The 27,883-nt window shown below is 41.3% G+C and overlaps 1 protein-coding gene across 1 annotated transcript in view; it reads left to right on the plus strand.

The window, feature by feature from the left end:
• Positions 1 to 27,883, plus strand: part of ACADSB (acyl-CoA dehydrogenase short/branched chain) — a 42,263-nt gene that overhangs the window by 2,284 nt on the left and 12,096 nt on the right. Inside the window, exons 2-3 of the mRNA XM_068548712.1 lie at positions 25,376 to 25,535; positions 25,748 to 25,848. Coding sequence (XP_068404813.1) covers positions 25,376 to 25,535; positions 25,748 to 25,848 — 261 coding nt within the window. The remainder of the gene's footprint in view (positions 1 to 25,375; positions 25,536 to 25,747; positions 25,849 to 27,883) is intronic.

The raw sequence follows: 27,883 nt of genomic DNA on the forward strand, positions 1-27,883 counted from the left end.
TTACTAAAACACAATCATTTATAATGTTATTACTCATCAGTACAGAAATGACAGTGTGTCTTTATAATTTGTTTACCATCCTTCTTTCTCTCTGGTGCCAGGAAGACTAACCATAAAGATCTTATCTGGCAGCTGTAAGATTCTCTCTCCTTTCTCTCAGGATCCTCGAATACTCACCCTATCTTGGGCTCCATTTGTCTTGATTCCTTTTTTCCTAAGTGCTAGACCAGGGTTTCTCAATTTTGGCACTATTGACATTTGAGGCCAAATAATTCTCAATTGTGGGAGGCTGTCCTGTGCATTGTAGGATGTTTAGCACCCCGGAGTTGTGACAACCAAAGGCAAAATTGCCCCTGATTGAATACCGCTGGTGTAGACCTGTACTATTGTGTGCTCCAGAAGGGTGGGAAGAAGGGACCATTCTCCTTACAACCTGGTAAAAAACTCTCAACCTATTTGCTGTACCCAGTTTGTGGACTATACGAATTGATCTTCAAGATTCCAACAGGAGCGGTTGAGATTCTGAGGTGCTGTTTGCCAAAGAGTTTTACAAGCTAAATGGTCAGTATCTTGCAGAAGGAACTCAAAAGCACAGATACCACTTAGACCCATTTCAAAAGTTCACCTGTGGTGTAATGAGGCCCTCAGCTAGGGCGATACCACTGACGGTTAGCGAGGGAGATACATTAGTAAAGAAAGACTTGAGAAGAGTTGATAATTACCTTGAGATGGAGGAATTAGATGGACTCCACATTTTCTAAATGGAGTGGCTAAGTGATGGGCAAAGATTGGGATGTCTGGAGGAAACGTAGTTTAGGGGGAACAGAAGGAAAATTAATTAATTCTCTTTTACACTTTAAAAAGTGCCAGTAACATGTACCCCTGGAGAGTTTTGGAAGCTGGGCAGGAGGAGGATCCGGAGACCAGCAGAAAAATAAGAGCTAGAGAAGTAGGAGACAGGCAAAGCCACAGATGAGTGATGGGGCATCTGAGGGAATGAAAGCACAAGAGGGTACAAGTCTGAACCTTTGGAGTACATTACAGACCATTCTGGGTAAATGTTGAAGAAAGGCAAAGCAAAAGGAGAATAAATGTAGGATATCAGAGGAGGCTTTGTGACAAACATGCTTTATTCAGAATTGGAGCAAAAGAAGGAGAAGGATATTTCAGTCCTTTCTTAAGAGCAAAAGTACAAGCAGAGTTTGTGCCGTGTAAAGGAAACAACCCAAGGAAAGCAGAGGCAAGTGTTTTTTGAGAAGTTCAAAATACAGCCCCCTAACCCAGGGTCACTTTATGGAGATACGGATTGAAAACTGAGGCAGCGTGTGAACTTGGTCCATTGAGGCGTGAAGAACAGCTTGAGGTTCTAGGGCTCCCTTGACTCAGTTTGGTATTCACCTGGGGGCACTGGAATACGCCACATCTGGTCTGGAACTCAGGTGTCCTTACTTCTATCTTAACTGTTCTTTCTGCTACCAGCCTGGTTTCCCTGAAAAGGAGGGTGGGTCAAAGAAATTCCCAGTACCTGGTAAGGTATTGGACCCAAGTTAATTGCACAATTAAAAAAAAAAAGTTCATTAATAATCCCATCTTTTAAGATTCCTTTGGAAATGAAGAGAAGTTAGTCTCTGGTTTCGTTTTTGTACACTGGTAGTTTGGGAAAGAGAACTTGCTGACTTGGCTAAGGTCACACGGAAGGCAAACAGGTCTCCTTTATGCTGGTTCCTGGCACTGTGCCCTGTCTTGGTTTATGTAGCCCACTCCTGAGGCAGTCTACTGTTCTTCTAGAAGGTGGTGATATTGTTAGGAACTACTAGTGGCTGGAATGAGGAGCCTGAGACTAATGGAAGGGAAAGGTTACCTGTTTAGTAGTTTTCGAGAACACCTGAGAACAGAAGCTACTGTTTCGGGAGAAAGGAAGCAGGGATTAGAGAGATTCTGGTGCCAAAGTTTTGGCTCGGGCATATGAAAACAGAAACGATCAACCTTTTTTTGGGGGGGGTGGTGTGGGCTGCGTTGGGTCTTCGTTGCTGCACGCGGGCTTTCTCTAGTTGCAGCAAGCGGGGGCTACTCTTGGTTGCGGTGCACGATCTTATTGCGGTGGCTTCTCTTGTTGCGGAGCACGGGCTCTAGGCACGTGGGCTTCAGTAGTTGTGGCTCGCGGGCTGTAGAGCACAGGCTCAGTAGTTGTGGTGCACAGGCTTAGTTGCTCCGCGTCATATGGGATCTTCTGGACCAGGGCTTGAACCCGTGTCCCCTGAATTGGCAGGCGGATTCTTAACCACTGCGTCACCAGGGAAGTCCCAGGATCAACTTTTAAAATCTAAAGTCAGGTATGCAGTACTTAAGTCAGATCTTAAAATGGACATCCCAGGTTTAGTCAGAATTCAGTAAAGTTTTGCTTAGTAGAAGACTGGGAGTCCCTGAACTATTAGGGCATAGAGAAATAAGCATTGTGTAATTTACTGAACAAAAGAACATATAAACCCTGAAGGATAAAACAGCATTAATAAGTATAGGGGAGGAAAACTGTTCCCCTTTTCCCTTCTAGGTTCTTTAGCTGGTCTAATAATTAAATTGGCATGACAGATTAACAGGAGAAAAACAAATTTTGTACTTAAAGGAGCCCGTAAAAAATAGAGACTCAAAGAAGTGACCAAAACCTGCAGCTTTTATGCTCTTTAGACAAAGAAACAGTACATTTGTGAAGAATTGACAAGAAAAAGAGGTTTGGGCTTGGGGTAGCTAATTAGTGAAGAAGTAACAAGCTTTGTTTATACAGCCTTTTCTGCCCTCAATTCCTTGTCTCTGGTAATGAGGATGCCTTCTACCCTCCTGGTACAGGGAGAGTACCTTTCACAGGGGAGATTATTTCCTGTTTTCAGGGGGGACAGAGGAGGTCAGTATCCTTCTTGCACTGCTATTTCTTAAGTATCTTTAATTCAAAACGATCAGTGTAGGGACTTCCCTGGTGGCGCAGTGTTTAAGAATCCGCCTGCCAATGTAGGGGACTCGGGTTCGAGCCCTGGTCCAGGAAGATCCCACGTGCCACGGAGCAACTAAGCCCGTGCGCCCCAGCTACCAAAGCCTGCGTGCCTAGAGCCCGTGCTCTGCAACAAGAGAAACCACCACAATGAGAAGCCCTCACAACTGCAATGAAGAGTAGCCCCCGCTCGCTGCAACTAGAGAGAAAGCCCGCTCACAGCAACGAAGACCCAACGCAGCCAAAAATAAATAATTAATTAATTTAAAAAAATGATCAGTGTGCCAAAGTGGCATATTTAGGGGTGGCATATTCTGCTCCCCTTTATAGGCAAATCCTCATCACACCTCCTCCTCCTCCTCATTCTTTGCTATAAGGGAAATTTGCTTCGGCATGACTCTGCCTATCTCAGCACCTAAGGCAGTAGGAGAAAGTGTGCCAGTGTAGTTCTGACATCTACTGATTACACAATGAGCCATAGCTGTCAAATCTAAGTTCTGTATTAAATATTGGCCTATTGCAGAACTGTTTATATGCAATGTTAACCCTTACATCCACGGAGCATAAAAACATCAGAAAAACACTGTTCTCATTTTGCTTAGATTACCCTAAAGCAGTAACAAGCAATGAGCATAATTAAGCACATTGGTGTTTAATCTCGTATTTATTATATAAAAACTTGGCATGAAGGACCTTTCTACTACTACTTCGTTTTTGGAATACCTCCTAAATATATGTCTTTTAAACAACCAGTACACAGTATTTGGCATAAGAAATAAAATGTTTAAGTATTCATTAATTCTTCTAAATCATTGATATAATTCTCATAAGCCATACCAATTCCTATAATTTTAAAGCTACAACATTTGGTTTCTCTAATTTTTTTTTTTTCATGTAATGTCTGAAACATTTATGTTAACATATTTCCATACATATCTCCATACAAATACAAGATTTTTAGAAATTTCATGTAATGTCTGAAACATTTATATTAACATATTTCCATACAAATAACCCAATGAAAGTTTAGTATTAGTTGTTTTGTTTGTTTTTTTATACTGCAGGTTCTTATTAGGCATCAATTTTATACACATCAGTGTATACATGTCAATCCCAATCGCCCAATTCAGCACACCACCATCCCCACCTCACCGCAGTTTTCCCCCCTTGGTGTCCATATGTCCATTCTCTACATCTGTGTCTCAACTTCTGCCCTGCAAACTGGCTCATCTGTACCATTTTTCTAGGTTCCACATACATGCATTAATATACGATATTTGTTTTTCTCTTTCTGACTTACTTCACTCTGTATGACAGTCTCTAGATCCATCCACGTCTCAACAAATGACTCAATTTCGTTCCTTTTTATGGCTGAGTAATATTCCATTGTATATATGTACCACAACTTCTTTATCCATTCGTCTGTTGATGGGCATTTAGGTTGCTTCCATGACCCGGCTATTGTAAATAGTGCTGCAATGAACATTCGGGTGCATGTGTCTTTTTGAATTACAGTTTTCTCTGGGTATATGCCCAGTAGTGGGATTGCTGGGTCATATGGTAATTCTATTTTTAGTTTTTTAAGGAACCTCCATATTGTTCTCCATAGTGGCTGTATCAATTTACATTCCCACCAACAGTGCAAGAGGTTTCCCTTTTCTCCACACCCTCTCCAGCATTTGTTGTTTGTAGATTTTCTGATGATGCCATTCTAACAGGAGTGAGGTGATACCTCATTGTAGTTTTGATTTGCATTTCTCTAATAATTAGTGATGTTGAGCATCTTTTCATGTGCTTCGTGGCCGTCTGTATGCCTTCTTTGGAGAAATGTCTATTTAGGTCTTCTGCCCATTTTTGGATTGGGGTGTTTGTTTCTTTGATATTGAGCTGAATGAGCTGTTTATATATTTTGGAGATTAATCCTTTGTCCGTTGATTCATTTGCAAATATTTTCTCCCATTCTGAGGGTTGTCTTTTCGTCTTGTTTATGGTTTCCTTTGCTGTGCAAAAGCTTTGAAGTTTCATTAGGTCCCCCTTGTTTATTTTTGTTTTTATTTCCATTACTCTAGGAGATGGATCAAAAAAGATCTTGCTGTGATTTATGTCAAAGAGTGTTCTTCCTATGTTTTCCTCTAAGAGTTTTATAGTGTCCAGTCTTACATTTAGGTCTCTAATCCATTTTGAGTTTATTTTTGTGTACGGTGTTAGGGAGTATTCTAATTTCATTCTTTTACATGTAGCTGTCCAGTTTTCCCAGCACCACTTGTTGAAGAGACTGTCTTTTCTCCATTGTATATCTTTGCCTCCTTTGTCATAGATTAATTGACCATAGGTGCGTGGGTTAATCTCTGGGCTTTCTATCTTGTTCCATTGACCTATGTTTCTGTTTTTGTGCCAGTACCATATTGTCTTGATTACTGTAGCTTTGTAGTACAGTCTGAAGACAGGGAGTCTGATTCCTCCAGCTCCATTTTTTTCCCCTCAAGCCTGCTTTGGCTATTCGGGGTCTTTTGTGTCTCCATACAAATTTTAAGATGATTTGTTCTAGCTCCATAAAAAATGCCATTGGTAATTTGACAGGGATTGCATTGAATCTGTAGATTGCTTTGGGTAGTATAGTCATTTTCACAATGTTGATTCTTCCAATCCAAGAACATGGTATATCTCTCCATCTGTTGGTATCATCTTTAATTTCTTTCATCAGTGTCTTAGAGTTTTCTGCATACAGGTCTTTTGTCTCCCTAGGTAGGTTTATTCCTAGGTATTTTATTCTTTTGGTTGGAATGGTAAATGGGAGTGTTTCCATAATTTCTCTTTCAGATTTTTCATCATTAGTGTGTAGGAATGCCAGAGATTTCTGTGCATTAATTTTGTATCCTGCAACTTTACCATATTCATTAATTAGCTCTAGCAGTTTTCTGGTGGCAGTTTTAGGATTCTCTATGTATAGTATCATGTCATCCGCAAACAGTGACAGTTTTACTTCTTCTTTTCCAATTTGTATTCCTTTTATTTCTTTTTCTTCTCTGATTGCCGTGGCTAGGACTTCCAGAACTATGTTGAATAATAGTGGTGAGAGTGGACATCCTTGTCTCGTTCCTGATCTTAGAGGAAATGCTTTCAGTTTTTCACCATTGAGAATGATGTTTGCTGTGGGTTTGTCATATATGGCCTTTATTATGTTGAGGTAGGTTCCCTCTATGCCCACTATCTGGAGAGTTTTTATCAGAAATGGGTGTTGAATTTTGTCAAAAGCTTTTTCTGCATCTATTGAGATGATCATATGGTTTTTATTCTTCAATTTGGTAATATGGTGTATCACATTGATTGATTTGCGTATATTGAAGAATCCTTGCATCCCTGGGATAAATCCCACTTGATCGTGGTGTATGATCCTTTTAATGTGTTGTTGGATTCTGTTTGCTAGTATTTTGTTGAGGATTTTTGCATCTATATTCATCAGTGATATTGGTCTGTAATTTTCTTTTTTTGTGGTGTCTTTGTCTGGTTTTGGTATCAGGGTGATGGTGGCCTCATAGAATGAGTTTGGGAGTGTTCCTTCCTCTGCAATTTTTTGGAAGAGTTTGAGAAGGATGGGTGTTAGCTCTTCTCTAAATGTTTGATAGAATTCACCTGTGAAGCCATCTGGTCCTGGACTTTTGTTTGTTGGAAGATTTTTAATCACAGTTTCAATTTCATTACTTGTGATTGGTCTGTTCATATTTTCTGTTTCTTCCTGGTTCAGTCTTGGAAGGTTATACCTTTCTAAGAATTTGTCCATTTCTTCCAGGTTGTCCATTTTATTGGCATAAAGTTGCTTGTAGTAGTCTCTTAGGATGCTTTGTATTTCTGCGGTGTCTGTTGTAACTTCTCCTTTTTCATTTCTGATTTTATTGATTTGAGTCCTCTCCCTCTTTTTCTTGATGAGTCTGGCTAATGGCTTATCAATTTTGTTTATCTTCTCAAAGAACCAACTTTTAGTTTTATTGATCTTTGCTATTGTTTTCTTCGTTTCTATTTCATTTATTTCAGCTCTGATCTTTATGATTTCTTTCCTTCTGCTAACTTTGGGTTTTGTTTGTTCTTCTTTCTCTAGTTTCTTTAGGTGTAAGGTTAGATTGTTTACTTGAGATTTTTCTTGTTTCTTTAGGTAGGCTTGTATAGCTATAAACTTCCCTCTTAGGACCGCTTTTGCTGCATCCCATAGGTTTTGGGTCGTCGTGTTTTCATTGTCATTTGTCTCTAGGTATTTTTTTATTTCCTCTTTGGTTTCTTCAGTGATCTCTTGGTTATTTAGTAACGTATTGTTTAGCCTCCATGTGTTTGTCTTTTTTACGTTTTTTTCCCAGTAATTCATTTCTAATCTCATAGCGTTGTGGTCAGAAAAGATGCTTGATATGATTTCAATTTTCTTAAATTTACTGAGGCTTGATTTGTGACCCAAGATGTGATCTATCCTGGAGAATGTTCCGTGCGCACTTGAGAAGAACGTGTAATCTGCTGTTTTTGGATGGAATGTCCTATATATATCAATTAAATCTATCTGGTCTATTGTGTCATTTAAAGCTTCTGTTTCCTTATTTATTTTCATTTTGGATGATCTGTCCATTGGTGGAAGTGAGGTGTTAAAGTCCCCCACTATTATTGTGTTACTGTCGATTTCCTCTTTTATAGCTGTTAGCAGTTGCCTTATGTATTGAGGTGCTCCTATGTTGGGTGCATATATATTTATAATTGTTATATCTTCTTCTTGGATTGATCCCTTGGTCATTATGTAGTGTCCTTCCTTGTCTCTTGTAACATTCTTTATTTTAAAGTCTATTTTATCTGATATGAGTATAGATACTCCAGCTTTCTTTTGATTTCCATTTGCATGGAATATCTTTTTCCATCCCCTCTCTTTCAGTCTGTATGTGTCCCTAGGTCTAAAGTGGGTCTCTTGTAGACAGCATATATATGGGTCTTGTTTTTGTATCCATTCAGCCAGTCTATGTCTTTTGGTTGGGGCATTTAATCCATTCACGTTTAAGGTAATTATCGATACGTATGTTCCTATGACCATTTTCTTAATTGTTTTGGGTTTGTTTTTGTAGGTCCTTTTCTTCTCTTGTGTTTCCCACTTAGAGAAGTTCCTTTAGCATTTGTTGTAGAGCTGGTTTGGTGGTGCTGAATTCTCTTAGCTTTTGCTTGTCTGTAAAGCTTTTGATTTCTCCATCAAATCTAAATGAGATCCTTGCCAGGTAGAGTAATCTTGGTTGTAGGTTCTTCCCTTTCATCACTTTAAGTATATCATGCCACTCCCTTCTGGCTTGCAGAGTTTCTGCTGAGAAATCAGCTGTTCACCTTATGGGAGTTCCCTTGTATGTTATTTGTCGTTTTTCCCTTGCTGCTTTCAGTAATTTTTCTTTGTCTTTAATTTTTGCCACTTTGATTACTATGTGTCTCGGCGTGTTTCTCCTTGGGTTTATTCTGTATGGGACTCTCTGCGCTTCCTGGACTTGGGTGGCTATTTCCTTTCCCATGTTAGGGAAGTTTTCGACTATAATCTCTTCAAATATTTTCTCTGGTCCTTTCTCTCTCTCTTCTCCTTCTGGGACCCCTATAATGTGAATGTTGTTGCGTTTAATGTTGTCCCAGAGGTCTCTTAGGCTGTCTTCATTTCTTTTCATTCTTTTTTCTTTAGTCTGTTCCGCAGCAGTGAATTCCATCATTCTGTCTTCCAGGTCACTTATCCGTTCTTCTGCCTCAGTTATTCTGCTATTGATTCCTTCTAGTGTAGTTTTCATTTCAGTTATTGTATTGGTCATCTCTGTTTGTTTGTTCTTTAATTCTTCTAGGTCTTTGTTAATCATTTCTTGCATCTTCTCGATCTTTGCCTCCATTCTTATTCCGAAGTCCTGGATCATCTTCACTATCATTATTCTGAATTCCTTTTCTGGAAGGTTGCCTATCTCCACTTCATTTAGTTGTTTTTCTGGGGTTTTTTCTTGTTCCTTCATCTGGTACATAGCCCTCTGCCTTTTCATCTTCTCTATCTTTCTGTAACTGTGGTTTTTGGTCCACAGGCTGCAGGATTGTAGTTTTTCTTGCTTCTGCTGTCTGCCCTCTGGTGGTTGAGGCTATCTAAGAGGCTTGATGGGAGGCTCTGGTGGTGGGTAGAGCTGACTCTTGCTGTGGCGGTCAGAGCTCAGTAAAACCTTAATCCACTTGACTGTTGATGGGTGGGGCTGGGTTCCCTCCCTGTTGGTTGTTTTGCCTGAGGCAACCCAACACTGGAGCCTACCCGTGCTCTTTGGTGGGGTTAATGGCAGACTCTGGGAGGGCTCACGCCAAGGAGAACTTCCCAGAACCTCTGCTGCCAGTGTCCTTATCCCCACGGTGAAACAGAGCCACCACTCGCCTCGGCAGGAGACCCCCCAACACCAGCAGGTAGGTCTGGTTCAGTCTCCCCCAGGGTCACTGCTCCTTCCCCTGGGTCCCGATGCGCACACTACTTTGTGTGTGCCCTCCAAGAGTGGGGTCTCTGTTTCCCCCAGTCCTGTCAAAGTCCTGCACTCAATTCCCACTAGGCTTCAAAGTCTGATTCTCTAGGAATTCCTCCTCCCGTTGCTGGACCCCCAGGTTGGGAGGCCTGACGTGGGGCTCAGAACCTTCACTCCAGTGGGTGGACTTCTGTGGTATAAGTGTTCGCCAGTCTGTGAGTCACCCACCCAGCAGTTATGGGATTAGATTTTACTCTGATTGCGCCCCTCCTACCGTCTCACTGTGGCTTCTCCTCTGTCCTTGGACGTGGGGTATCCTCCTTGGTGAAGTCCAGGGTCTGCCTGTCAATGATTGTCCAGCAGCCAGTTGTGATTCTGGTGCTCTCGCAAGAGGGAGTGAGAGCACGTCCTTCTACTCCGCCATCTTGGTTAATCCCCCGGCTCTATTTTTTTTCTTTTCTGTACTTCTAACCAAGGTGTATCTTCATCTCTACTCGGTTTCTCTAATTTTAAAGGAATTTAATTTACTTTTTTGGGTGTGGGGGAGGAGTGATACAATTCTTTAAAACTATTTATTTTCAGTAGATAATTGTAGAATCTCATGCAGTTATAAGAACTAATACAAAGAGATCCTGCACACCCTTTATCCAGTTTGCCCCAAATGTAACATCGTACAAAACTATAGTACAGTATCACAACCAGGAAATTGGCATTGATGCAAACCATCAATCTTTTTCAGGTATCCCCAGTTTTACACATAAATTTATACACTTAGTTCTGTGCGGTTTTATCACATGTATGCACCACTACAGTCAAACTACAGGACAGTTCTGTCAGCACAAGTAGCCCTTGTTTCACCCTTTTATAACTACACAACAGCCCTACTCCGCCACCCCACCTGTTTCTAACCCTTGATAACCACTGATCTATTCCCCACCTGTATAATGGTATCATTTCAAGATTATTAGGTAAATGGAATCATGTATTTGTAACCTTTTGGAATTGGCTTTTTACATTCAACATAATTATTATGACATTCAAACAAGTTGTTGCCTGAATCATACTTGGTTCCTTTTTATTGCTGAGTAGTATTCCATTGTAAAGGAGGGGAAAACTTCTACTCTCTTGGGTTTAGTGTGTGGAGCCTGCAAATTAAAGTGACAAAACAGATTAACCCGAGGAAAAGGTTTACTTGATATACATAGGGAAGTCAACAAAAGAAGTAGCTTCATTAAATAAAGTTAAAGGTTTATATACTTAGTAGGGAAATGGGAGGGGGGAGAAATTGATTCTATGGGAAAAACAAATAGCGTTCTTTAGGAAAGACCTAACAGATTTTTGAACAGATAGGAGGTAAGAAAGTTGATAACAGTGTTTAAGTATGACTGGTCTTTTCCATACAACCCCCCAAAAGGGGATTTACAGTAGCCTCATTTCCCAGTCGTTGCTCCTTTTAGTCAGATAAGAAGACTTTTTTCTGCATCTGTTGAATCTCAAATGTCTTCGGCTTGGAATAATCTTTATTGGAATCTGAGGTTCCATGTGGGTCCCCATACCATGATAGGGACGTGCCATGGTTGCTTAACCATTCACCTATTGAAAGACATCCAGATTGTTTCCAGTTTTTGACTATTGTGAATAAAGCTGCTGTGAACATTTGTGTGCAGGTTTTTATTTGAACTTAAGCTTTCATTTCTCTAGGATAATACCCAAGAGTACAATTACTGGGTCATATGATAACTGCATTTTTTTAAAAATAAATTTATTTATTTATTTATTTATTGGCTGTGTTGGGTCTTCGTTTCTGTGCGAGGGCTTTCTCTAGTTGCAGCGAGCGGGGGTCACTCTTCATCGTGGTGCGCGGGCCTCTCACTATCTCTGCGGAGCACAGGCTCCAGATGCGCAGGCTCAGTAGTTGTGGCTCACGGGCCCAGTTGCTCCGCGGCATGTGGGATCTTCCCAGACCAGGGCTCGAACCCGTGTCCCCTGCATTGGCAGGCAGATTCTCAACCACTGCGCCACCAGGGAAGCCCTAATAACTGCATTTTTGTAGGAAACCACGAAACTGTTTTCCAACATGACCCCCTACCATTTTACATTCCTATCAGCAGTGTATGAGAGATCCAGTTTCTCCTCATCCTTGCCGGCAGTTGGCATTGTCAGTAATTTTTTTATTTTAGCCATTCTGATAGGTGTGTAATTATATCTTACTGTGTTAATTTAATTTTAAAATATTCTTTAGTTTCCAGCAACTTGGAGAATGGTTATTTAAGCTAAAAGATCCTTCTTTGAGTATCTTACTGTTAAAACAACAAAATTCAGCTGAATAAATTTTAAAGATTTTATTGGCTTTATTCCACAGTTCATGAATTGGGCAGCATTCCATCTAGTAAACAGAAGGAAGCTCCAAAGAGCTATACAAAATAAAAGACTTATAGGCAGGAGTGGGTGGGACTAGGAAGTTGCTAGCAGAGAGATGATTGCGGCAAAGTCACCTTCCTTTAGGGGACGGCAGGGTCTGTCAAGCAGATGACCTCACTAGTGCCGACCAGGTAATTCCAGATTGACTGGTCTAAGAGTCCACTCCTGGGAGGAGTTGAAACTAATTAATTTAGGTATTAAGTCTGGTTTGGTGATGTGGGCTTAGCACAAGTGATTTCATTTGGGGCCTGTTGTCTTTTTTTTAACATTTCACATTTAATTATAACGTAATATTATTTTACCTTTTCTTGATCTGTAAAGTTGCTTCATTGTAAGAGGACATTAAAAATACCATCAAAATGTGCTTACCAAGAGTGAGCACTCTAATTATCTAGCTCTGGAATCATCATATGAGCTTTTTGGACTTCTTAAGTCAAAAAGGACTTAGAAGAAAAATTTTGTTCATGCATCTGTTATCTTTAGCCTATATAAAAACTCAGATTAAATGTAAAAATAGAGTGCATAAAATTCTAAAAATAAACATGGGTAAATCCCTTTATTAGAGTAAGGAAGTCATCCTAATTTAAAGCTGGAGGCCATCAAAGAAAGGTTAATAATTTTGACAACATAAACATCAAAACCTTTTGCATGACAAAACAAACTATATGCAAAATCAAAAGACAAATGACAAAGTGGTTGAAAAAAATTTGCAACTCCTCTGTCAAAGAAAAATGCACAACATGAGAGTTGTGAGTTCAGGGACTTAGTGAGGACTAAACCTGGGAGATAGCCTCTCAGTAAGTAGCTCAAAACAAACTGCCAAAAAGGTAGGGGAGGAGCCAGCGTATATACGAAGGTTTCCGCTGGGAAAGACATGCAGTCAAACATACATCTTGATAAAAGACTAATACTAATCACAAGGAACAAATATCTCAAGTTAATGATTTTAGTGCTTTTTTTTAATGCACAGGAAGAATCTGGGGTCATTGAAATTCTTCCTGAGATAATATATCCATCTAGGGACCCTTTTGTAGAAAGCACAGAGTGCTTCATTGAGCCTGCAGGTTTAAAAAAAAGTCTGAATTACGTTTAGGGTGCACTCTTGGTGGGAGACTACAGTGGGTTGCGACTTTACCCTCGTATAACTGGATGATGAGGGAAGCGCTTTGTGTTTTGCTCACACCTGTCACCAAAGAGCTAATTTCCTTAATTTATATTGAGCTCCTGGAAATCAATAGGGAAAAAAAAAGAAAAACTGAATAGGAAAATGAGCACAGGGCATGAATAAACAAAAACAGAATTAGAAATGGTTCTTAAATGTATGCAAAGGGGTGAAAACTCGTAAATGAAAGACAGCTATAAGAACACTTTGTGATACAATGTTTTTTTACCTATGAGATGGATGCAGAAATCAAACAATTGGCCTACAAGCTGTTTTGGCAAGATTCTAGGGAAACAGGCACCATTATATATTTGCTAGTGGGCGTGAGAATGGTTTAACTGCTACGAAGGACAATTAAGAGAAAATTTGTCAGTATTTTGAATTTATTTTTAACATTGACAGATTTCCCTCTTCTAGCTTGTACTACAGATGTGAAATAATGTACATCAAAAGTTATTCATTGCAGCACTTTTTTTAGAAACTTTTTACTATGCATTATGTAATTAGATTCATGGGAAGTTGCATAAATACAAATAGTAGAGAGAGGTCCCCCCTATCCATCACTCAGATTCTCCCATGGTTGTATCTCAGTAGTACAATTATTGAAACCAGGAAATTGATATTATTGTAATGCCAAGGAAATGATAGCCCACCAAAGTGGCATGAAGATTACTCTAAACCTAAAACATTTGACCATTCAGCAGCCACAAGAAAGAAACATTATCTAAATTTAAACAAAGCCTCCTGAAAGTACATCTGTAGATATAAAGAAACTGTCTTTTCTCCTATAAATCCATTTATTGTCAGTCATTTCCTATCCCCCCACCCAACCTCTACCATTAGAACCTAAGGCAATAGAGAAGTTTTCTTCCCAAGAAATGTGTACATATAGTTCTATGGTATTTTATGACCTGTAGATTTGTGTAACCAAGTCCACAATCAAGATACAGATTGACATTCACAACAAAGAGCTCCCTTGTTACAGCATTACTTATAATAACAAAGGGAGTTGTGTTACATGTTAGAAACATCTCCAGAATATATTGCTACATGGGGAAATAAATAAATAAATAAATAAATAAAAGGACCAGAATATGGTACGTAGTATGCTCTCTTAGAAGGACCAGGAGGAAAATAAGCAACTATATTTCTACTTGCTTATGTTTGTATATGAAGAATACCAGAAGGATACATAAGAATCTCCCCTATCCCCTATGGAGGATGTTGAAAGTGGGCTGGATGGGAAATAGGGCAACAGCTTTTTTGAACATAGTTACCTGTTCAAACCAAAACGTTTTAAGTAAGACAACTGGGGGCATGGTGGAGGGGGAGCAGGGAAGGCGCAGTCGTGGATCATTTACCTTGGACAACAAGCGAATACTTTGGCTTTTGAAAGTTATAAGGGGTGGACATGAGTCAAGCATGTAAACACAGATTCCAGCTCATGCTACATATGAGAGTCACCTGTCAACTGAAAAAATGCACAACGTAAAAGATGAGAATTCTGTTTTATTCATCGGACATTCTGAGGACTTCCAAGCTGGGGAGACAGCCTCTCATCACTCTGAGGGACTGCTCCAAAGAGGTAAGGGACGAGCCAAGATATATAGGGATTTTTGCAACAAAGACCGGGTGGTAGGAACATCAAAAGATTGCTGATAATTAAAAGAAAACCAGACATCTCAAGTTAATGAATTTATCACTTTTCTATGTATGGAAAGATGCAAGAGTTTTGGGCACACTGAAATCATTCCTTTGATATGCGCCTCAGCTATCTGGGGCCAGTATCCTGTGCTCTCTCCTCCTGAGTTTCCTCAGGGCTCACCGATGGAGTGGCTGTAATGTGATGGCTTGATGGCTGCAACATCCTTTGTTTACTGATTTGGCAGGCAACTTTTTTTTTTTTTTTTTCACTCACACACCTCAGGGAGCATTTTAGAAATGCAGAAGCCCAGGCTTCATCCTGAGTCTGTTAGAGCAGAGTCCGAATTGGTGGGGCTGAAATCTTTTACTCTAAGCTCCCCCAGGTGATCTGGGTATGTAGCCAAGAGTGGCACCCCTGATTTAAATCTCAGGGGGACTTGTTTCAAAGACACTAACAGAGTCATTGGTAAAAGTTCCCAGGATAAACTAGTTTCTTTAGTTTAATTATGTATAACTATATTTTGCAGTTAGGTTCTTAAGAAGTCCATAAAATTGTTCTGTAGTGTGATGCTGAACATATTATTTAAGACCTACAGCTAGCATTTTTAAAAACAAGCCTACTTTGAAAGCCCAAAGAATACGTGATTCAGGTATTTATTCATTTTAAAACATCTTAACATCAAAATTTTTATTATTAAATATTTCTCATAACACAGGTAAGTGTGGGAAATAATATAACTGGCATCCATTTCCACACAACGTGCTTTTGCTGTCTTTTTTTTTTTAAGAAATAAAACAATTCTGACATAAACCCTGCACTTCCACCCTCTCCACAGAAGTAACTTGTAACCGGGGCCCAGCAGTGAGGCCAGTTTTGGATCACAGGACCGGAGATCAGACAAAAGGTAGCTGATCTCACTCAGTTTATTGCACACAATTAGCACACAACACGAGTTAGTCAAAGTAGGGAAACTAGGCAAGGGGATAACAAGCCCTCCCAGGAGGAATCCGGAAAGGAGATGTCTCAGCATGAGTGGCAGTCCTGGTCCAGCAGCGGGTGTGGAGACAAGCATGGAGGCAAAGTCGCCTTCTCCAGCAGGGCCTTCTGGCAGCGTCCATCTGCAACAGCCCAGCAGCGAGGAGTCGGGTCCTCCAACCAAGAGCCTTCAAGTCATCTCAGTGTTCTTTCTAAGGAGTCGGCCAGTAGGTGTCATGGTCACGGTGCCCAAGGGGTCTTGTCTCCAGCAGTTGCTCCTTCTGTTTCAGTGATGTCTTTCCTCAGGCTTTACCAGACAAATTCCTCAACACTCTTAATTTATCACACTAAGACGTTGGGACTCCACATTTTCTGCCATGACTCAATCTTGACTTACTGAACATACCTCAACTCCTGTGAGGTTCACACAAGGTGAGTGGGAATCCTAACACAAGAGAAATCACAACATAACGACACTCCTGAGGCTGATGTGTATGCTTCCTGTTTATGTTTTTAGACTACATCTGTGTATCAATGAGAATATATACTAGCATTTGATGTGATTTTAAAGTGTACATAAATGCTGTCTCCCTGAATAAATCCTTTTGCAAATTACTTTTTGTGCTTAATATATATATATATATTTTTAAAATTTATTTATTTATTTTATATTTTATTTTTGGCTGTGTTGGGTCTTCGTTGCTGTGCGAGGGCTTTCTCCAGTTGCGGCGAGCAGGGGCCTCTCACCGTCGCGGCCTCTCCTGTTGCAGAGCACAGGCTCCAGACGTGCAGGCTCAGTAGTTGTGGCTCACCGGCTTAGTCTCTCCGCGGCATGTGGGATCTTCCCAGACCAGGGCTCGAACCCGTGTCCCTGCATTGGTAGGCAGACTCTCAACCACTGCGCCACCAGGGAATTCCCTAGAAGGTCATTCTTAAGAGCTGTTCAAAATGGAAGGATTTTATATAAACAGGAGGGTTGGGCAAAAGAAAAGAAAGGGCTATTTGGGGTCAGGACATCTGGGAGAAGGTGTGCACCCAGGTGTTTTTTTTCTTTTATCAGGTACATTGCTGCTGCTTCCTCTTGGTGAGGGGGATGGAGAGGGCCCAAGTGACAGACAGTCTCATTGGTACTGACCAGAAAATTCCAAATTGGTTGATTAAGATTATACTTCCGGGGAAGGCCAAAACTGCAGTTAGGTCACGTATTAAATCTAGGTTTGATATCATGCACTTTAGCACAAGTGATGCCATTTTGGACCTGTGGTCTTTCTCTGTAACAATAAATGTATGTTTTGGTCTTTCTCCACGGTTCCTGGCTCACAGCTCCCAAAACTTTGGGATTTCTTAGGTAACAAGAGCAATGGGAGCATCTTTTGTTATAATGTTTGGTCTCTTGTCCTCAGTTCCTGAAATCACTTCAGAGCCATAAAGGTTAAATGGGTGTCTTGTTATTCAAAACAAGCTCCTTTCAACCACTCCTGAGTTTACGTTAATGAGGCGACTTGGGAAACACCCAAGAATGGGGGCTGGTTGCCAGGGGAATGAACCACAGGCTTGGAGAGTTGGAACTTTCAGTCCCACTCAACCTCCTGGGAGGGAAGAGGGGCTAGAGGTTGAATCAGGGGTCACATGAAACCCCCATAGAAATCCAAAAGGACAGGGTTCTGAGTTTCCCAGTTGGTGAGTACATTGAGGTGCTGTGAGTGTGGTTCTCTTGGAAAGAGCATGGAAGCTCTGATACCTGTCCCCATATCTTGCCCTATACATCTCTTTATCCTGTTACCCGAAAAACTGTGTTCACCTCTTGGTGGGTGTCGAGCCAGAAGACACAATTGTGGACTGTATGGGAAGATGCAAGAGTCTGGGCTCACTGAAATCATTCCTTTGATATGCACCTCAGCTAGCTGGGACCAGTATCCTGTATTTTCACATCCTGAGTCTCCTCAGGGCTCACCGTAGGGAGTGGCTGCAGTCTGATGACTGCTAGGTGGCAGGTATTCTTTTTTCCTGAGTTCCCTCAGGGCTCACCAGCTCACTTTGGAGGGCTGCAGGCGCTGGTGACTGATATCCTTTGTTTACTGATATGGCAGGAAATATTCCATTTCTCACAACCAAGCCAAAGATCAGGAGAAGGAAGGATTTATTATTTGCTGCTAAGTAAGGAGATCTTTCCCAACAGCAAAATTGGGGAAGTTTTATGTTAAGGGTACCTGCATATTCATGAGGAGGCTGGAGCAGAGGAGAATTAGCATAGAATTGGGGCAAAGGTTGATAGAGTCCAAGCTTTAGTTGACTGAAGGGTCAGAAAAGGTCAACATCATCCTCTTCTTGGATGGGGCCCTTAGTTCCTGCAGAACTCAAAGATATGTGTCAGTTTGTTATGTATATCCCTTGAAGAGGACCTTGGGACTATTTTATCACTGATCTATGGATTCTTGACTTCTTTTCCTTTTTTCCTACATTCACTCACTTTCCTTAAGATCATTAGTTACTGAGACATGTTTTAGTGCTAGCATTGTGGCCAAGCTTAGATCACAAAATGGCTTAGGCCAAAAGTGGCTTCTTATGTCAAGAAAGCCATGCCTGGTTCTCTCTCTCTGGGGACCCCCTACTCTATCTGCTTACAATCTGGCTGTTCCTGAGTAGTATCGTTTTTTATTTATTTATTTAGTTAGTTAGTTAGTTAGTTAGTTTTGGCTGTGTTGGGTCTTCGTTTCTGTGCGAGGGCTTTCTCTAGTTGCGGCGAGCGGGGTCCACTCTTCATCGCGGTGCGCGGGCCTCTCACTGTCGCGGCCTCTCTTGTTGCGGAGCACAGGCTCCAGACACGCAGGCTCAGTAGTTGTGGCTCACGGGCCCAGTTGCTCCGCGGCATGTGGGATCTTCCCAGACCAGGGCTCGAACCCGTGTCCGCTGCATTGGCAGGCAGACTCTCAACCACTGCGCCACCAGGGAATCCCTAGTATCCTTTTATAATAAACCAGTAATCCCATAAGTAAAATGCTCTTCTAAGTTCTCTAGAGGTGCTTTAGCAAATCAAATGAACCCAAGGAGGGGTACTGGGGACTTCCCATGTATAGCTAGTGGGTCTGAAGCCCAGGTGATAACCTGGGCTTGCAGTTGGTGTGTGGGGATGTGGAGTGTGGGCCGTCGTGGGGCTGAGCCCTTAACCTGTCTGATCTGACACTGTGGTCTCCAGGTGTCACCCAACTCAGGGGCATAGAGTTTGCCTGACAGATTGCGATGAATTCCTCGCTTTCTGAGGTTCCCAAGATACCTTGAGATTTTTGCACCTGTAAGGAGGTGGCCTTCCTAATTTTCCTGATAAAGCTGCTGGGAACCTAAGAGTTTCCAGTCTCTGGAGGGATCAGACAGAGAGAAAAAGTAAATGTTTCAGTTCTGCTTACAAATGGATAATTTACCAAATTGCTGTAAGTCATAATGAGCTTAAGGGAAAGGTTTCCTTATATCTGGAAAAATACAGATTAAAAGCCAGTAGTATTTCAGACAAAACCAAAAAATTATAACCATATTCAGTTTACTCAAGTTTATGTAACTAATCCTTTTTTGTTAACAGTTTTATGAAATCAGAGTTTCCATTAGACTTTTTGAATATCTTACCCAGTTCAGCAGTATGATTTAAAAGTTATCAAAAACCCGTACATGTCAGAAAGTCCTTTCTGTGAATCTTCTTGAAGATGAAGCAGTTTTGCAAAGCATCAGTTTAAGTGTCTTTGAATGATAAGGGACTTAAAAAGGCAAGGTTAAAGATCTGATTACAGTGTTTTTGACAAAGAAGCTTAACCAAGTTGCTGTGACATACGACATTTTAAGATCACAACTAGAATTATAATATTATACCAGGACATATCCAAATTTCAGAAATTTTATATAATTTTTAGAATGTCTATTAATAGCATTTATCCATACAGTATATTCTAAATAGTTTTATCACTCATGTGATAATGCTCTCCATGTAATTTAACATACCAAATGATACTATTAAATAGTTCTCTCTGAAATGCCTCAAGGCCCCTCTGAAACGTCCCAAAGTTAGCTGGAGGGCAAAGGAACTTTAAGTAGATATTTGAGAAGTTTGTAAAAGATGTCAAAAGCAAATACAGATCACTTAAAGGCAAAGAAACTCACACAATCTGTTATCAAAAGCAGCTATCCAAGAAAACTTTATTCTCTTAACAGGCAGAGAAAACCAAGTCCAGTCTTTACTTACTGCTCCCGGAGCTTATAAGCTCATCCAACTGCACATTTCCATTTCCACTGACCGAAAGTGAAAATTGGCAGCTGGCCAAGCGGGGGCGGGGGGAGAGGCAGGGAGAATCCCTGGAATGAATAGTTCCTTCCAGCAGCTGCTGGAACTTACTTGAGAATCCCCTCTCAGGGCTGGCTAGCCAGGAGCAGCAGGTTCACTGAGGTCAACCCTGCAAGTCACTGCAGCTGGCAGCTCCAACTCAGGATTGCCAGAAGCAACTAGATGCCCCAAGAGCGCAGCCCCACGTTGGGTGCTAAAATCTGTTACTGAACTCAGGTTCGGCTGCTCGCCACTTAAAAGCCAATAATTGAGAGGCAAGTGTCAGAAGAAAGGAAAGATGCTTTAGTCAGAAAAGCTGGAATCTGGGGAAAAGGTGGGCTCATGTCCCAAGACCAGCTCTGAAGATTCTGCTCAGCCATGACAGTTTTTAAAGGGAAAAAAGGGGGAAGAATCTCAGTGAATCATTGAGGCAGGAGGTTGGATTCTGCATCATTCTCCATTGTATGCAGGCTGTCTGGTTCTCTTCACATGTTATCTTGCCCAGTGATCTGCCTGCAGGATTGCTATGGGGGATGTTGGGGGTAGAGAGCTAGTTATTCTTTCTAGGAAAAGAATGAACAGGTTAGGCAAGGCATGGTGTGCATTCAGGAGAGCACAAGCCAGGAGTTTGGTTAAATTGCCTAGTGCTCTCATTCCTGTATTTAGGTTTTTGAAGGTTAGAGGGGGACAGGAATGGGGCAAAAGAGCTGCTTTCACAGGTAGATAGTGTCAGAATTGAGTTGAATAGTAGGACACTCAGCTGGCGCTGGAAAACCGCTTGTTGGTGTGGGGAAGCCTCTCGAATGTTGGAATTGGTCCCAGAATCATTACAAGTGAATTACACAACCACGCTGAGATACAGGAGTGGGGAAGAAAGAACTTTCAGAAACAATGTTTTGACTGGGAGCCATGAGGCTAAAGACGGAACTGGACACAAGCACTCTGATTAATTTGATTCTCACAGTGGTGTGTAGCAGTTCTGAGACAATTTTATATGTGGACTAGGTTTGAATAAGCAAATTCATCCTAGATCATGAGTCATAGCCAGCTTTCTCACTGTCAGAAGTTACCATAAGAAAATCTGGCTAGAATGAACCCTGTGAACTCTGGTACTAGAATGGAATCAAAATATGAAAAAAAGAATGTGTGCACATTCACGCACACATGCAGTGAGGAGAGCCAGGAGGACACGTGTGGTGGGAACCAATGACTATCGGGGTTTAAGGTTAAGCCCTCTTGTTATATCAGAACTTGTCCTTTGGAAAAGCCGAGGTGGGTCTTCGCAGTTGATCGCAGCACCTCTCCTGTGTCTTCTTTTTACCATTCAGACATGCGAAAGCTTCTTGACTTGAAGCACTTTAAGGATGTTTCGAACAGTACTTTGTCAGCTGGAACGTAATGGAGAAGGATTGTGATTCACTCAATGAGTTTAGCAAAAGTTTCACCAGGACGCTCAGCAGTCAGTTGTTCTTAACCTTTTTTTGTGCCATCTGTGGAAAGTAGACAGCAGTGTAGTCGAGTTTATAGACCTTTTCTCAAAATGTTTTAAAATGCATAAAGTTAAATATATAGGATCACAAAGGAAATCAGTTACAATAAAAGTGATAAAAATATTTTACATTGCGATATAGGACTATGTGCTTCTTAAATAAGACCTGACAGCAGTTTGAATAACTACTATAATTTTGAAGTAGTGATGAGCACCAACAATATTTCAACTGTTATTTGATATAAAAATATCTGTAACTTCTTTTGGTGACAGTCACAGATAACTCAGTACTACTGTGACTTTTTGCCTACATTCATAATCAAAGGGAATGCTACATTTCAGTTAGAGGTTCGTGAAATAAAATATAGTTTTTCCCCCATCCAAGTTCGTGGACTTTGTTGTCCTGCCTTTAGGAGTCTGCAGACCCCAGATTTGATCATCAGGACTTCTAAGTGCAACAGAACTCTAGGCAGTTGAGTAGGAAACAGATCAGACTCAAGCTTCGAAAAGTATTTGGCAAGGCATAAATAACCATTATTCCATTCAAGTAGCAATTGCTGCTCTATACAAAAAAATGTGATGATGTGGTACAATGGCTTATAACTGTGGAAAATCATTTTGATGGAGTGGGCACCAAATCTGCAGAGGCTGAGGTCAACACTGAAGGGCAGGGGACAGTTGAAAATCATTGTGGAAACCTTGGGCTGAGCGGTTAAAGGCAAGGCAAGGAAACATCTCCTTTATTAGAAACTGTCATGTTAAAAGGAAATTTTTTTTCTGCCAAAAAGGATAGGTGTTATCTTTCAATGCTTCGGTTAAAAATGGATTCCATTCACTTAGCATATATAGCCACTGTATTTTATGATAAGTATCTTCAATAATCTCCCCCTACACTTGTATACCACTTCTTAAAGTACATTTGCTTCTCTTATGTCTAAAGTAATTGCTATGTGTTGAACAGTCATCTACTTTGTCAGTAGCAATATTGAGACTAAGGGGGTCACAATTGTGTCAGCAGGGAAAAATGGGTGTAGTGAGACCCACTGGCTTGTTTCTCAGTGCTGGGCATTCTGCTAAAGATAAACTTCGGTAGAAAGGGGATATATTGACAAAGAGACACAACGAATTCTGTAGTGAGTTTAGTGAAGTAAATCTCCCCTAGAAATAAGAAATGTGCGCAATGTATTGCAGCTTTTGAAATGTAATAGGCAAGTTTCATGAGCATTTTGTGGAGAAGATGGTCTGGCCCATTCTTTCATTCATTTGGATACGTATTGAGGGCCCCATCCAGCCATTGAGCAAAATCGCACCCGTGCTTAGTTGCATCCGTTCTCGCATTCTTCTTCTCTTTGTGCTTGCTGCTACTGATCACTCTCTCCTTCTGCTACTTGGCACTGCTCCCCTGCACGCCCCCTCGCCTAGGCCCCTTCACATTTACATTTCTTACCTCGCTTCTCCTTACCCTGCTTTTTCATTCATGTCGTCTGTTTCATCAGGAAGAGGACAGTATCTCATGTCTCCCCCTTCCTTTTTTTTTTAATATTTATTTATTTATTTTGGTTGCACAGGGTCTTAGTTGCGGCAGGTGGGCTCCTTAGTTGTGGCAGGCATGTGGGATCTAGTTCCCTGACCAGGGGTCGAACCCAGGCCCCTGGCATTTAGAGCACGGAGTCTCATCCACTGCACCTCCAGGGAAGTCCCCCCCCCCTTCCTTTTAACTAGTCCAAAGTTTTCGTGTCCCAGCTCTGTCTTTTAATGAGAAAAAAATGTTCCATGCAACTTTGCCCTGAATTATCTGTCTCCTTATTCTCAAAACAAAATTAGCTAGAAAAATTGAGACAGACACTTTTTTTTTTCTGACTGGCCAGTGTTCCTTTTTCCCAGGTGAATCCAAAGCAGGATATATCTAAGGCACAGACCTGCAAAGATTGACTGATATGTAGGAGAGATTAACAATGGTTTCAAATATGGTGACTCTTGCTTCTTTTTTTCTCTTTTTATCAATAAGCTTTTCAGCGTACACTCAGAACTATTGAGAAAATATATTGCAGCATATTACTACATTTGCTTTTTAATCTGCAAAGCTTGGCTTTGTTTCTTGCCTGTTCCATGAACTGTGTCTTGTCCTAACTAGATCCTAAGCTTCTCAGAAGCTGGTGAACTTCATCCCTACATGTACTCTTAGGCATTTGACAGATGCTCAGTGTATTCTGGGTTTTTTTTTGGTGAATGAAAGGAAAACACTAGTTTTTTAAACAGCTTTATTGATACATAATTTACAGAGCAATATAATTCACTGTTTTTAAGAGTATAATACAATGGTTTTCAGTAAATATACAGAGCTGTGCAACCATCACCACAATCCAGTTTTGGAACATTTCCATAACCCCAAAAAGATCATTGTGCCCTTTTGCAGTCCTTTGTCATTCTTACCCTGAGCCCCAGGCAACCACCACTCTACTTTGTGTCTCTATGGATTTGCCTGTTCTGGAAATTTCTTATAAATTGACTCATATAATATATGATCTTTTGTGGCTGGTTTCTTTCACTTGGCATGTTTTTGTTTTGTTTTATGTTCAGGGAAAGACTAATTCCTCATTTGTTTCCCCTGTACTAGAATTCTACAGAATAATATTGGGAAGGCATAACAAGCATTCGAAATTGGATGGTCTCTTTTTTCAACAAAATTGTAGCAAATCCTTTGCTGACTTGAAGGATTTGGGGCCCTGCAACAGGGGGACACACTAATGGCAGGAAGAGCTAGCCTTGCAGTTTAACTAAGTTACAACCATGACTCCTTCTGTTATGACCATCACTACGATATTCTTAGGGATCAGAGTAGAATTAGTCATTACTGTTTGCTGAGCTCTTTACTGTACGGTGGGTACCACACTAAACCCTTGTTGTGGATTGCTTCATTAATCCTTACAAAACTTTCCAAAAGGTTATTATCCACGTTTTACAGGGAAGGAAACTAAGACTGAGAGATTTTAACTGAGAGTTTAAAAACCACTTGCCCAAGGTCACATAGTTAAGTATCAGACTGAAACTAGTTCTTTCAGGCTCCAGAGCCCATTTTCTTCTTAACCCGTATGCTCTCTTACTAATGAGAAGCTGAAAAAACAAAACTGGCCATGGAAACCAAACAAGCACAGCTGCTTGCAGCCAGGCAGGGTGGGCTGGGGCGCTCTGCTCCCTCAGTTGCCCCTGTGCCCTCACTCATTCCTGCCCCACGAGAGAATTCTCTTCACAGTGGCCAGTCAGTACTCTTAGAAGTCTGGTTTCCTTATCCAAGAAGTTAGAGAAATGTGACATTTTAAGAATGAGTTCCACCTCGGAAGTTCTGTTTCCTTGAAGGTAGAAGTTAATTATCTGGGAAATGTGTTTATTCAGAACAGCTCATTGCCGGATAAAGGAGATACATGTTAACAAACCAATTTGCGATTTTGGTTACAAGGCGGTGAATCTTAATGTGCCAGGTTAATCTCCCTTATTATTATGATTTTTTATAAATTTATTTTATTTATTTATTTTTGGCTGTGTTGGGTTCTTGCTGCAGTGTGCGGACTTCTCACTGCAGTGGCTTCTCTTGTTGCAGAGCATGAGCTCTAGGGCACGCGGTCTTCAGTAGTTGTGGCTCATGGGAAGAGCGCAGGCTCGGTAGTTGTGGCACATGGGCTCAGTCGCTCCACGGCCTGTGGGATCTTCCCGGACCGGGGCTCGAACCCATGTCCCCTGCATTACAGGCGGATTCTTAACCACTGCACCACCAGGGAAGTCCCAATCTCCCTTATTTTGCTGAAAGAAGTTATAAGAATGGATTATAAAGTTATTCCCAAAGAAACTGATGTTCCAGTACTTTTCTTCCCTTTTGTGTGTGTGTTCCTTATTCAATGGGGACTGTTCCTACAGCTAAGAAGAAACTTCCCGATTTGCCTGTCTTCCTGGAAAAATCCTCCTCATGTCCTAAAATCTTCCCAGTCAGAAGCTGGACTCAAAACAACAAATAAGGGCCTACCCTATGCCCCTCTGCAAACATTTACAGATGAGGAGATGATGATAAAGAGCACAGGTGAGTGAGCTTCTCAGTTTCCCCACGGTATTCCTCTGGTCGTGACTTGGGCCTACAATGTGAGATCACATGACATGTGACATGATTGGCAGAGGTGTTCATATAAGTTTGTGAATGGAATTTTTGACGTTAATTTTAAAAAATTATTTTGAAAAAAGTGATACGTGTCATATTAATAAAATAGACTTACCAATATTTTTTTTCTCCTACAGTTAAAAAATTTGCCCAGGAACAAATTGCTCCTTTGGTTTCAAAAATGGATGAAAATTCAAAAATGGAAAAATCAGTAATACGAGGATTATTTCAACAAGGGGTATATAATTAATGATTCTTCCAATTTCAGACTTTCATAAATACCTTCCAGTGTTAAAATGTATGCATACTTTTAAATTTAGGAATTGTAATGATAGCATAATTTCCTAATCAGAATTATCTGAGATCTCTTTTAGATTGAGATCCTAGTTAAAAATTTTTAATTGAATTAACATTTTAAATTAGAAATACTGTGCTTTTTAAGTAAAAGGCTAGAAGCAAGAGCGATTTCTTTAGACCAGTGGTATTCAACGGGGGGCTATTTTTGTCCCCCAAAGGACATTTGGCAATGTCTGGAGACACTGGTTTTCACAAGTGGGTGTGCTGCTGGCATCTAGTGAGATAGAGGCTGGAGATGCTGCTAAAGATCCCACAGTGCACAGGACAGCCTGCCAAGACCGAATTATCCAGCTTAATAATGCCAAGGTTAAGAAACCCTACTTTAAACTTCGTACCAGAACATCTACCTGAATCCCTATGTATGTGGAAAACTTAAAAGCAAGAGGTGGTATCTGAATTCCACATTAACCAGGGCAGCCGATTTCTAAGGGAGAGGTTATCAGCATGGGAGCCCCAAGGAGAACATTTCAGAACCACTGCACTCTTCATCTCTCCCTTCTCTATAGGTGTGAAGATTTTGTATTTGGAATACCAAGGCTATCCCAGAACTAATAGCTCCTACTCAGAGCCATTGGCTTAAATCTTATCCTGTTATCCTGTTTGAAAATTAGCCTTTTCCACGTAACTGTTTTATTTCTTTTTTAAATTATTTATTTATTTATTTATTTATTTTTGGCTGTGTCTTCATTGCTGCGTGCCGGCTTTCTCTAGTTGCGGTGAGCGGGGGCTACTCTTCGTTGCGGTGCGCAGGCTTCTCATTGTGGTGGCTTCTCTTGCTGTGGAGCACGGGCTTCAGTAGTTGTGGCTCACGGGCTCTGGAGCGCAGCCTCAGTAGTTGTGGCTCACGGGCTCAGTTGCTCCGTGGCATGTGGGATCTTCCCGGACCAGGGCTCGAACCCGTGTCCCCTGCATTGGCAGGCGGATTCTTAACCACTGCACCACCAGGGAAGCCCCCCTGTTTTATTTCTTACTGTTTAAAAGATACCAGCTTTTTTTTTTTTTTTAATACCATGTATTGTAGTGATTTGTCCAGCTTTCTTTTAGCAATGGGACTTGGGAAGATGGAATCTTATGTGGAGCCACAGTGGGTCAAAGAGCATCTGTGAGTCCGCTTCTCAGCCAGATTTCATCTTCGTTGTTCGCAGAACGTCTAGGCTTCTCTGAGAGGTCTTGAGCCACACTCTCCCGAGGGGCGGTTCTCGCAGGCAGGGTCACACGCAGCGACGAGTTGCCTGCCACCTCCACAGCTGCTCTTGCCTGGATGTCGTACCCCCTGGAGGGTCTGCGTTGCACATCCTGCACCAGCTATTCTCGGCCTCGTGTGACTCCTGGCTTCTGTTGTCCCACTTCTACAGAGGTCACCTGCCATAATAACTGACAAATATTTCCAGTGTAGGGGAAATTGGTGACCTTTTTAGAGAAGCAGTGTCTCTGACAGCTGTTAAAGATACGATAGTCCGATATTCTCATGCTGGCCCCAGTCTTCAGGCACACCCCAATCCTTGAATTCTTCCTCATAGAACATCATTTCTGGTTCTCTCAGCCTTTCTATCCTCCCCCATGTGGTTCTAACTTCATATCAGCTAAGTTTCCCATCAGCTTAGAATATAGCAGCCACACCCAGGCTGCAGCGCGTGTAACTCTATAGAGTGGAGAGGATAGAAAGAAGCATTGCCCTTTTACCTGTTCACAGCTTTGGGTCTTGAATTACGTGTGCACACGTTCTCTTTCTGAAATGAGGACACTTAAAAACGGAGTGTTATGGACGTTTCATGTTCCAGACTTAGGACTGGTTACTAAACAGTCAGGCAGCTACTGGAAAGCCTTGCCCAGTATTTGGCCATGTTTACCAGGCACCTGGGCCTTGTCTAGTGTGGTTCTAGGAAACACCACCACATGTGGTCTGCTAACCATCT

This window comes from Eschrichtius robustus, chromosome 7 (genome assembly GCF_028021215.1).
Source record: "Eschrichtius robustus isolate mEscRob2 chromosome 7, mEscRob2.pri, whole genome shotgun sequence".
NCBI lineage: Eukaryota > Metazoa > Chordata > Mammalia > Artiodactyla > Eschrichtiidae > Eschrichtius > Eschrichtius robustus.